Source organism: Oncorhynchus nerka, linkage group LG24 (assembly GCF_034236695.1).
Source record: "Oncorhynchus nerka isolate Pitt River linkage group LG24, Oner_Uvic_2.0, whole genome shotgun sequence".
Lineage (NCBI taxonomy): Eukaryota > Metazoa > Chordata > Actinopteri > Salmoniformes > Salmonidae > Oncorhynchus > Oncorhynchus nerka.
In genome coordinates this window covers 37,526,505-37,538,103 of record NC_088419.1, presented here as the reverse complement: position 1 = coordinate 37,538,103, position 11,599 = coordinate 37,526,505, and the positions used below count along the sequence as shown (strand labels likewise).

The window sequence follows — 11,599 nt, the reverse complement described above, 5'->3', positions numbered from 1 at the left end:
GACAGATGACAGTCTGCACCCACAAGCTGTTTGCCTAACAGATATAAGTTAAATAATATTGGTTAACCCAGAACTAAAGTCTTGCGAAATTGGTCAGATGCTCGATTAAGTTCTGGGTCCATACATGTTCATTGAAGAGATGGAACAAGGATCGGAACCAGAACAAAGAGCTCCACCCTCTCTCTTTGCAAGTTACAGACAAGTCTATGGGCCAAATGTCCCCTCCTCTTTCCCAAATTTCGAAAGATGCTAACACCTGTAAAATAGTGATGTCTCCAAGGCACTGGAACTAATGCTGTTGGTAATCTCACGCATCCCGTTGTACCGTGACAGATCCAAGGTGCCATTTATGTTTACATGTTATGTCCACAAGAGATTATAAGGATAAAAGGGAAAGAGGAAGAGAGGGATCATGCGAGGGGAAGACACCAGGGCAAAAATAAATGTCAGACGAATGCAAATGAAAAGGGATCCCTCTCTGACCACAGCCTGTGCTCTCTCCGCACATCTTTGGCACCTTCTTTTTGTTCTTACTCTCTAGTCTGTACAGCTGAGTCGACAACAAGAAACGGATCCACCAGTTGGACGTGTGATACGTTGTGTGTGGGGCGTTTGTATGTGTGTACCCTAACTGTTGTGTACGATTCAAAATGGAGCAGAGATGGAGAGGCCCATTAGCTGGGAATGCGTTGTTGTTGTGCCCGATTGCCGGTGGTTCTTCAGTCGGACCGAGACCGACGATTTGCACACATTAGGGCAGGCTAGGTCGGATCCATTGGCTGAGTGAGAGGGCGGATAAACGGCGGTAAAAGAGAGTAGAAATGTGGGCCATTTCACAGCCCGATGACTCCTAACCAAGCATGTGAGCTGCATGCACGACTGTGAGGAAAATATACAGGACGGATGGGCCTCTACACAGTATGACCGGTGTTCATAGTCAAGTTATGTTATGTTTTGATGCGCATACAGTAGAAACACATTGGAAAATGTATGATTGTTTGACTTGAAATTCTCTATAAAAGAGACAATGACAATACATTTGAAATCTCACTATGTCTGACCGGAGTTTCAGGTGTGGTCCTGCTTTTCTAGCCTGGGATCCACACTGAACATCGCTCTGTTTTTACTGTTGTTTCACTTCAACAATAATGAAACATATTGAGTGTGGATTCCAGGTACACTACTTCTAAGTCTACATTTTCACACAAAGAACTGTGGCATATCATCACTGTCTATTCTAGTCTCATTGATAAAGAACACAAACCTACTCTCCCTTCCTCAATGCAAATAAGCCCTTTCATATGGAAATAGAGTAATTGATTCCCCAAAACCCACATTAAAACCTTGTATAATTGCAATCGCTGTTTTGGAGCAATTAAAGGGGAATTTCTCAACAGCTAATGAGTATTATGGGATTTGTGTAATTGAGGGCTGGTTGAATAAGCTTTTGGTTTGGAGTCTTCGAAACTAAGTCTTCTGGCTTTCCGCAATGCAGTGGCCTTTGGGAATTTAAGTGAAGTAGAGCATGCATGTTCCCAAAATTACGGTATGTAAAATAGGTTTGGAAATATGTATTTCCGTTCTTGTTTAGTTGATATTATGCAATGATTGACCTCATCACAATGCTATTGCATTGTAATATGAAATAGAAATCATGTAATTTACCTTGATTGCCAATATACTGCATCACGCTATCTAGATATCTCTACATTTGTAGTTATCTATATATCTCTAGATATAGAACACTTACCTTACTAAGACCATTGAACAAATCTCTATTCCTCTCATGTCTTTTGTATAGTGTCTATGGCTGCCCCCTGGCCAAGAAGAGGAAGACCCAGGAGAAACAGCCTCTGGAGCCTTCCCCCAAGAGGAGGCCCTACTTAACCCCTACCGATCCAGAGGTGAACCCTGCTGCCATCTTCCCCTCCTATGAGCCTGAACCCATGGTTGAGGGAGAGGAGAAGGAGCAGGGGGAGGTAGACGGGGAGATTCAGGAGGAAGGAGAAGAGGAGGAAGGGGAGGAGGGGGAAGAGGTAGAAGAGATAGAGGAGGAAGGATTTTCTGAGGATAACGGGGAGCTAGGTGAGGAAGAGGAGGAAGGAGAAGAGGCAGATGAGGAGGAGGAGGAGGTGGAGATGGAGGTAGTAGGGCCAGTGGAGGTGGAACAGGTGGAGGAAGGGATAGAGGAAGATGAGGAAGCAGATGATGGGGATGATGAAGAGCAAGAGGAAGGGGAGGAGGAAGAGGAACAGGAGGATGAGGGTGACGAAGATGAACATGAGGAGGAAGAAGAGGAGGAGGAGGAAGAAGAGGTCCAGAGTCACCATGAGCCAGGTGAGTCCATATTTCCAATGTTCTGTTTTCTGGGGAAATAAGAGGGGGTAATAGTGTTGGGTGGAGCTGGGAGTTATTTGCCACACTAATAAGCTGCCACTAGAAATGAGATCCCTGAGTCTAGGATATACTTCTTATCAACGCGGTGCACCTTTGATGTGGCCAGTGAAAGCCATACCCAATCATGGCGAGATGGAGGAATAATATCCCAGAGAGAATTGAGTTGTTGAAATGGGACTGTCAGTGTGGAGGGAGAGAGGCATGATGGTCAATCTGGGAACATGTGGCCAATAGGGTCCTCGGGAGGAGAGGGGGGTGTAGTAAGAGGTCCTCTACCTTCAGTGCACCAGATGCGCCTGCTCTCCCTCCATCAGCCCTCTCCCTCGCTCTCGCTCCCTCTGCGTGTCCTCAATCGTTTCTGACAGTGCCTTCAAGAGCAATGGAGAGAGGAGCTCTCTGAGTTATTTAACTCCCCCCCCCCCCTCCCTCCGTCTCAGCGGACGTGTCACATGTGCTCAGTCCTCCCCCCCCCCTTCCTCCCATGGAAATGGCTTCTCTCGAGGATATTTTGGGCTCCCGAATCAGAACACCTCATATACGTCTCTCTCATTCCCTCCCACTGTTTCATTTGCCGCTGTCCCTAAAACCAACACTGAAACGTATTAGGTGAGGGTGTTACATGGTTCTCAGACGCTCTGGATTATATGTTTTGTGAAGAATGGAAGAATTAGAAAGCATTTGGTTCATTAGTATATACTTTGGATTTATTTGAGGGATTTTTTTTGGGGGGGGGTGCTCTAAAGTGCGACCAGTTTAGTATAAAAAAATATTTCGCTATATGACCTGCGGTTTTAGTTTGGGAACACCAGTCCCTCCCAAAATTCTCTCTCTCTCCCTCTCTCTCTCTCTATATATATATATATATATATATATATATATATTATGATAAGGCTACTATTGTTTCCTGGGCGCAGATTCGTTAGCGTCATACTTGCACAATTTCTACAGCGAAAACTGTTTGTTTCTAGTCCAAACAGTTCAAAAGATCTGACCCATATTACTGACGCAATGTTTTTTCTTCGGAGGCCCCGCATTTTACCCTCATAAACCCATAATTTACCCTCATAAACCATGTCGCGAGCGTTCAAAATCTATCTGAGGGTTGTTGACCATTTGTTTTACACCTTGTTCAGTCATGTTTGTTTTTTTAGTTTTTTTTAGAACCCTGTCTACAACATCAAACTATAAAAGGGGCAATCAGCAGTTGAAACAATTACAAAGGTTCCTCCCTGACACTGTTTCAGTAAAAAGCTGAGGGATGGGGTTGGTGTAATGTAACCACTCTCAAATGCGGCGCTAAGGATGCAAGGACTGAACACCCATGGTATCAAAATGATAGTTTTAACCACGTTTTAAGACGCCACCGTGTTTGTTTACATTTACTTTGTTTACATTCATTGGAGTAAAACACGGTTATATTTTGGATTCTGACGGTGTACAGCAGTTGAACTAAGCTCATGAGGCATTTTCTAAGTTATATTAAGACATAAGTCCAAAAACGGACGTAGCAACTGCAGATTGTCCCTTAAAGCTCTCTAACATAATCAATTCAATGTGATCATTAATATCCAAACCAATATACATTAATACATTGAGGCCATTTAAGGGCTTAGTAGTCAGCAAACATCACATAACTGGCATAAATGTTTTTGAAAAATGTTGAATATTATACTAATATCCCAAAGAATTAAACTATGACGGGCTAGTTCTTCATCTACCCAACTATAGTAAGGGCTGAAAGGTCTATCCTTCCTTTCCTGACCACAGAGAACCGGCACAAAAATGGCGGACAATCAAAGCATCACCCTACGGGACAGAAGGATAACATCAACAACAGTGCCCCTGGCCCTAACGTCGGCCCTAATGGTGAAGAGTATGAAAACTATGATGAGCTGGTGGCCAAGTCCCTTCTCAACCTGGGGAAGATCGCAGAGGACGCCGCCTACCAGGCCATGACCGAGTCAGAGATGAACAGCAACTCCTCCAACAGTGCCGGCGAGGACGATGATGATGATGATGATGATGATGATGATGATGAAGAGGGCAACGAGCGCGGCGGGGGCAGGAAGGGCAAGCTGAGCGTGGATCTGGACAGCGACGTGGTCAGGGAGACGGTGGATTCGCTCAAGCTGTTGGCGCAGGGCCACGGCGCTGTGCTCCCCGACGATGGCTACCCAGAAGGCACCGGTTTGGAGGATGGCAGGCATCCCAATGGGCGACCCCACCACCATGGCGTCAGGGGTCAGGCTGAGGAGAGCGAGGAGGAGGTGTGCCTCAGCAGTCTGGAGTGTCTGAGGAACCAGTGCTTCGACCTGGCCCGCAAGCTGAGCGAGACGTCGCCTTCCGACCGCCTTGGACACCCCGGCCTGCAACACCACCAGGCCCATCAGAACCACCACCCTAACCAGTCCCACCATCACCTGCAGCATCAAACCGGCCACCACCACCACCAGGCTCAGCACCAGCCTCCGGCTCAGGCCCACCACCTGCCCAGGTACGAGAGCTGCCAGGAGGGCCAGCAGCCAGACGAGCGTGGGTCCCTGGAGCGCAGCTACTCGGACATGGTCAACCTGATGAAGCTGGAAGAACAGCTGAGCCCGGCCTCCAGGGGGGGCTACTCGGCCAGCTGCCACCAGGACGGGGACGAGGACACCACGTCGGTGGCCTCGGACCGCTCGGACGAGGCCTTCGACATGACCAAAGGCAACCTGTCCCTGCTGGAGAAGGCCATCGCCATGGAGTCAGAGCGAGCCAAGGTCATGAGGGATCGCATGGCCTCGGAGGGACATCATATGGTGGCCCGAAGGGACAATCATCATCACCACCACCACGGCGAGCACAGCCCCAGACAGAGCAGTGGGGCGGAGGAGCGCAAGTCCAGAATGCACCACGATGGGTCAAAGAGAGCATACTACCCTAAAGGTAACCACTCCCTGAAAATCTCAACACACCCATTCACGACATGTCAGCTAGTATCCTCACCCTGTTGTGTACAGTATTGATGATCCACACAGTGCTAACTGCATTTCAGTCAAACTGGACCGCCTCTGTATTTAATTAACACTCAAAGGCTAACAGGCCCTGGCCTACTGATAGTGTTTCAACAGGCACCAACAGGCCCCGCAGTAACAGACTTGCGTAACATCAAGCAGTATAACTGACGTCTTATTTCGCTCATGAATCTAATAACATTGGACGTTTGCTTGACCCCTGCCCAGTAGTTCAGCTCCTCGCTGGGAGTAGACGGACACATTTCCCCTGGCTGGTCTCAATGCTGCATATCGCAGTGGCAGCAGCAGCATCGACTGCAAGCTTATGTTGTTAAATAGGCCGGCATGCTAACATCAGAGGCTTGGCTTGTCAGGCATGAGTAATGGCAATCTGCAAGGCCCGTTAGGACAGCAAATCTCATCTGCGGGATTCCATCCACGGCCTATTTCTTTTAAATCCACTCTGATACACACCCCCACCGCCTGTGGGAGTGAGTCGTACCGTCTCTGTGTGTGCATTTATTAACCCATAAGAAAAGCTTCAAAGCAGATCAGTGGGGAGCGTTTCAGACAGGGTCATTACGCTAGCATCAGGGGGGTGGCGGTGGCACATGGCGTTCATGATTGTTGGATTGTGATGCTGTGTTTTGAGTGACATTCCAATGGACACAAAGGACGTTGATCTAAAAGTGAAATACTGCAGATACTGGTCTGCTCTGGTTGAACCAAAGGGGACATTTTAGTAGTTGAAATCCAAAGCCATTTGAAGTCATTTCTCTAGATAAGTCTCCAACAACACGTCTTGCCATCAGTAGCCACAGATCGTTGAATGGCACGATTCAAATCGTGCCAGCACGACTATTAATAAGGGCCCCCATCGTCGGTTATCACAGATATGTACTGTAATAGTATGTAATTATCTTCCATTAGCACAGGAAGCGATTGGGGGGAATTCTCAAGGAATAGGATTAGTATGCATCATTTCAGTCTCGAGAACATATAGCTGGCTATACTATGTGTATAAGGCTCTGGTAGGACCCTACAGATCTGTCGACATGCTATTTGTTTTTTCCAAAGGCCATAATAACATTCTAAAAATCTATCCTCAATGAATCATTTTAAATTCAAAGTCTTCATCATCAAAGGAAGGGACTATGGCCTTTTTTCTAATATTTGCCATGGGGTCGGGACTACTGATTAGTATTTCAGAATAAAAAAAACATTTTGGGACAATGCTCATACACACAGTCTGTGCTCAACGTGGTTGGGTTTGAGCCGTGTCCTTGGGGGCACCATTGACGATTGGTGGAGATGGGGGCGATAGTGAGCTCCAGATATACACATGGGAGAACTGCTGATAAGCCAGTTTCACACAGGCTTAGTCATTCTGTGTTATCGCCATAGCGAGTGTACATTTTTTATGAAATATGAAATTGCATTTCTGGGGTGTTGGGATTGAACAATTGCACCAATTTTCCTATGTGAGAGTGTGTGTGTGTGTGTGGGGGGGCTTGCCATTACATGTTAAACAGGTGAGAGTAGTCTGCACTCTTAGAAAAAAAGGTTTTCAAAGGGTTCTTCGGGCTGTCTTCCAGGTGGAACCCTTTTTGGTTCCTGGTTGAACCAGTTTGGGTTCCTCTGTGGAAACCCAAAGGGGTTATACCTGGAACCAAAAAGGGTTATTTAAAGGGTTGTCCTATGGGGACAGCCAAAGAACCCTTTTAGGTTCTAGATAGCAACTTTTTTTCTAACTGTTTGCTTCTTACCACCTCCTAACTACTAGGGCCAATTTGGCGGGATAATACTGTTAAAAACCCATATGAATTTATGACACTCTAAATGCAGTAAATTAAACAACAGTGTAATGGGACATTCCATTAATAGCGGTGACATACTGTAGTACCCTGGATGCAATGCTCACCTAGATAGTGAGATGACTTTTTAAACCCCCAATATTGTTCTTCTTGGTAGATTCTGCAAGGGGGGACAAGAAGGAGAGTAAGTGTCCGACCCCGGGCTGCGATGGGACAGGCCACGTCACGGGTCTCTACCCCCACCACAGGAGCCTGTCAGGCTGCCCCCACAAGGACAGGGTGCCACCAGAGAGTAAGTCCCATTGAAAACGTCTTACGTCCTGCTTGGGGAGACTGGATTGAGCATTGCCCTCCCATCGCCTGCATTTTTCAGTTGGATCCCATTTTCTGTTGAGTTTCTGGGTAACTCTTTTCCAGCAATTGCCCTTCAATGGGTCTTGTGTTGGGTTGACACACGAGGTCGTCTTCCGATCAGCATGGGGCTGCACTCACTCTCTTTTGCTTTCACCCTGCTTGATCACTGTTCATGCCTGCATGCAAAGTAATGTCTCCTCCATAGACCAGATACCTAATGGCATGCACATCCCTTTGTGAGACTGCTTATGTTGACCAGACGTACCTCGAACTCTGCTTCAGTAAAGGACATAACGTACCATGTAACATTGGTTAGTACAGCTAACGTCTGCCTAGATACCGTTTTCAATCCCACCTGATTGGTCTATCAAGATTCTGCCGAATGACTAACAACATGCCCGACTACCTCTGAATGCTGCTTGATTGAATCCATTCTTTTTTTGCTGCCTGCAATGAGCATCAACGTTACATTTTAACAGTGCATGCCACTGTCTCCGCTCACTACCTAATAATAGTTGAACAATAACCACTGACTCTGGGTGCTCCTAACCCCTTGCTGTCTCTCACCTCTCCCTATCTGTCCTAAGTTCTTGCAATGTATGAAAATGTTCTAAAGTGCCCTACTCCTGGCTGCTCGGGGCGTGGCCATGTCAATAGCAACAGGAACTCCCACCGCAGGTGAGTGGCCCGGCAACTAGGCAGAGCATGCACTGGGAGAGACAATAAGAAATAAAATAGTGGAGTCAATGTATAGTCTGATAGAACATAATAATACAAATGGTGCCTCTGTCCAGGATCTAAGAAAGAGAGAAAAAAAAGGTTCAAAACAGGTATATGTGGGGGGGCCATAGGAGTCTGCCACGAGGTACGGTGTGTCTCAGGGTGAGGACTCTATTGTCAGCAGGTACAGTGCCTTCCGAATTCACACCCATTGACTTTTACACATTTTGTTGTGTTACAGCCTGAATTGAGACTTTGTGTCACTGATCTAGACATAATACCCCATAATGTCAAAGTGTAATTCATTTTTTTGCATTTTCTTTTACTAATCAATTAGAAATTAAAAGCCTAAATAAGTACAGGAGTAAAAATTGTCACATAATAAGTTGCATGGAGTCACTCTGTGTGCAATAATAGTGGTTTTTGAATGACTACCCCATCTCTGAAACACACACATAAAATGTTCTGTAAGATCCCTCAGTCGAGAAGTGAATTTGAAGTATTTTTTTATTCTGTACAGGCTTCCTTCTTTTCTCTCTGTCAATTAGGTTAGTATTGTGGCGTAACAAGAATGTTGTTGATCCATCCTCAGTTTTCTCCTATCACAGTCATTAAACTAACTGTAACTGTTTTAAAGTGACCATTGGCCTCATGGTGAAATGACTAAGCGGTTTCCTTCCTCTCCGGCAACTGAGTTAGGAAGCATGCCTGTATCTTTGTAGTGGCTGGGTATATTGATCCAAAATGTAATTAATTCACTGCTCGACTGAGTGACCTTACAGATAATTGTACGTGTGTGGTTTTTTCATTTGTTATTCATTTGTAAACATTTCAAAAAACATAATTCCACTTTGACATTATGGGATATCGTGTGTAGGCCAGTGACATTTTTTATATTTTTTTATTCAGTCTGTAGCACCACAAAACGTGGAAAAAGGGGTGTGAATACATTCTAAAGGCACTGTACATTCTGTAGGTACGCAGACAAAATCACACACAAGGCTATGAAGGCTACACTATGAATACACAATGCACACACACACACACAAGCACGCACACAAACACACACCTCCCTCTCCACCCGCAGTTGCTGTAGGCCATGTTATATAGAACACATCTTGTGGGACTGGCACACACACACACACTGTGTAGTCATTAGTAGGATTGGGGAGCAGTGCATAACAAAATGGAGAAAAAAAATTGAGATGTATAGCTTTTGTGTCTCTCGTTTCTCTCCTCCTCGCTGTTGTCATGGAAACTATGATACTGACAGCAGTCCTTCTGTCAGGTTGTCACATGGTCCTCACAGATTTCTCTAACACTTTGAAATGTGCGCGTCTGTATGCGTGTGTGCGTGTGTGTGTGCGTGTGTGTGTGCGTGTGTGTGTGCGTGTGTGTGTGTGTGCGTGTGTGTGTGTGTGTGTGTGTGTGTGTGTGTGTGTGTGTGTGTGTGTATGTGTGTGTGTGTATTACAGGGCTGGCCGTATAACATTTTTATTTCACTCATGGATATGAAATGATTAGGAGAGGCCCCCGGCACCACATTTGTCTCACACACAAAAGCAGCGACGGTTTGTTTGTGAGAACGACTGATTTGTATGTGTATGAACAGCCTGGTCTCATAAACTAGACGTAACATAGTACACATAAATCAAATCAAATTAGTATGATATGTTACATTTGGTATGGTTACATAAGACAGAAGGTTATTTAAGGCAAAAACTATAGTAGGATGGTTGGTCGTGCCGGATGGGTGGGCGTATAACGCAAATGTCTAGCAACCCAAAGGTTGCGTGTTCAATTCTGATCACAGATAACTTTAGCATTGTAGCTAATAAGCTACTTTGCAATTACTTACTACTTTTTAGCTAGTTTGCAACTACTTAGCATGTTAGCTAACCCTTTCCCTAAACCTAACCTTTACCCGTTAACCTAACTCCTAACCTTAACCCTAACCTTAACCTTAACCCTAACTTTAACCCCTAACCTTTAGCCAGCTAACATTAGCACCTAGCTAATGTTAGCATTAGCCACATAGCTAACATTAGCCACAACAAATTGGAATTCGTAACATATTAAATGTTTAGCAAATTCGTAACATAATGGACAAATTGCAATTCTTAACATATTGTACCAATTGGAATCCATAACATATCATTCAAAAAGGATGATAGACATCCACTAAGTAATACATACCATTCAAAACTTAACATATCATACTAGTTGGAGTGTCCCAGATTTACATTTGCTATGTTACGTCTACCACTGACTCCAGGTTAATTTGAAAAAATACTCTCATATACTGTAAGAAGTGCAAATGTGAGGGAGAAAGGGGAATAAAACGAGGAGAAGATAGAGGATGAGGAAGCAAGAGGGGGAGAGGTGATAGGGGAAGATATGAGGCTGTACAGTAGCTGGCATTGTGGTGAATTAGTTCTCCCCACTGTGCCTACCCAGAATGCCTGAAAAGACTGAGGTATATAGCTAAGCTCAGCAGCCCGTCTTGCCCAGGCAGCCAATAACATGTATCTGCAAAGCTCCGGCTTTGCAATTAAGAACTAGGCCATAGAAAATACATAATTCAAATGTGGGGCCCCATCGTATAGCAGGACATTTGTAATTCTGTTTAAATCAAAGCCAAATTTAGCTGATTGACTGGATGTGCCTGTTATCGGTGAGGCAGACTGTGTAGGTGTGTGGGGGGGTACATGTCTGTGCAAGTGATGTCTGTGTGTGTGTGTGTGTGTGTGTGTTTGCTTGCGTACGTACATGCATTCGTGTGCATGTGTGTGTGTGCTCTGGCCAATTAGGCCTCACTCTGTTTTGTGAATGCTGTTACAGTCTCTCGGGGTGCCCCATCGCTGCTGCAGAGAAGATGGTTAAAGTCCAGGAGAAGCACATCCCATGTGACGGGGGCCCCAAGTCCAACCAGGCTTCAGACCGTGTGCTGAGGTACTCACTCACACCCTCATCACATGACCACCTCCCCCAGCCTTCCCGCTCATCCCAGTGCATTCCTGGTAGCCGTGAATGTAACCTCTGACCTGCATCAATCTCTCATACCTCATATAGACGTAGAAAGGGAGAACATACGGTAACATCATGTACATTGTACATACAATAGACAGGACATAGCCGACCGTAGTAGCTCTCATGATTTTGCTCTTACAAATGAAGTCCCCCTAGTGGTTCAGTGAGGACGTACACCATGCAGTCAGACAGTCAGACCGCTCTCACCGCGTGTACACAAACACGGCCCCCCTGTCCATGGTTATCTTCCAGGCCAATGTGCTTTGTGAAACAGCTGGAGATCCCACAGTACGG

General features: G+C 45.6%; 2 protein-coding genes across 7 annotated transcripts in view; one reads left to right on the top strand and one right to left on the bottom strand.

The window, feature by feature from the left end:
• Window positions 1-11,599, bottom strand: part of rps7 (ribosomal protein S7) — a 192,412-nt gene that overhangs the window by 68,200 nt on the left and 112,613 nt on the right. The window lies entirely within an intron of this gene.
• Window positions 1-11,599, top strand: part of myt1la (myelin transcription factor 1-like, a) — a 50,504-nt gene that overhangs the window by 22,923 nt on the left and 15,982 nt on the right. For all 6 annotated transcript variants that reach the window (XM_065008866.1, XM_065008863.1, XM_065008865.1 and 3 more), the window contains exons 6-10: window positions 1,802-2,337; window positions 4,165-5,319; window positions 7,359-7,493; window positions 8,143-8,233; window positions 11,117-11,227. In XM_065008866.1, the coding sequence (XP_064864938.1) occupies window positions 1,802-2,337; window positions 4,165-5,319; window positions 7,359-7,493; window positions 8,143-8,233; window positions 11,117-11,227 (2,028 nt within the window). The remainder of the gene's footprint in view (window positions 1-1,801; window positions 2,338-4,164; window positions 5,320-7,358; window positions 7,494-8,142; window positions 8,234-11,116; window positions 11,228-11,599) is intronic.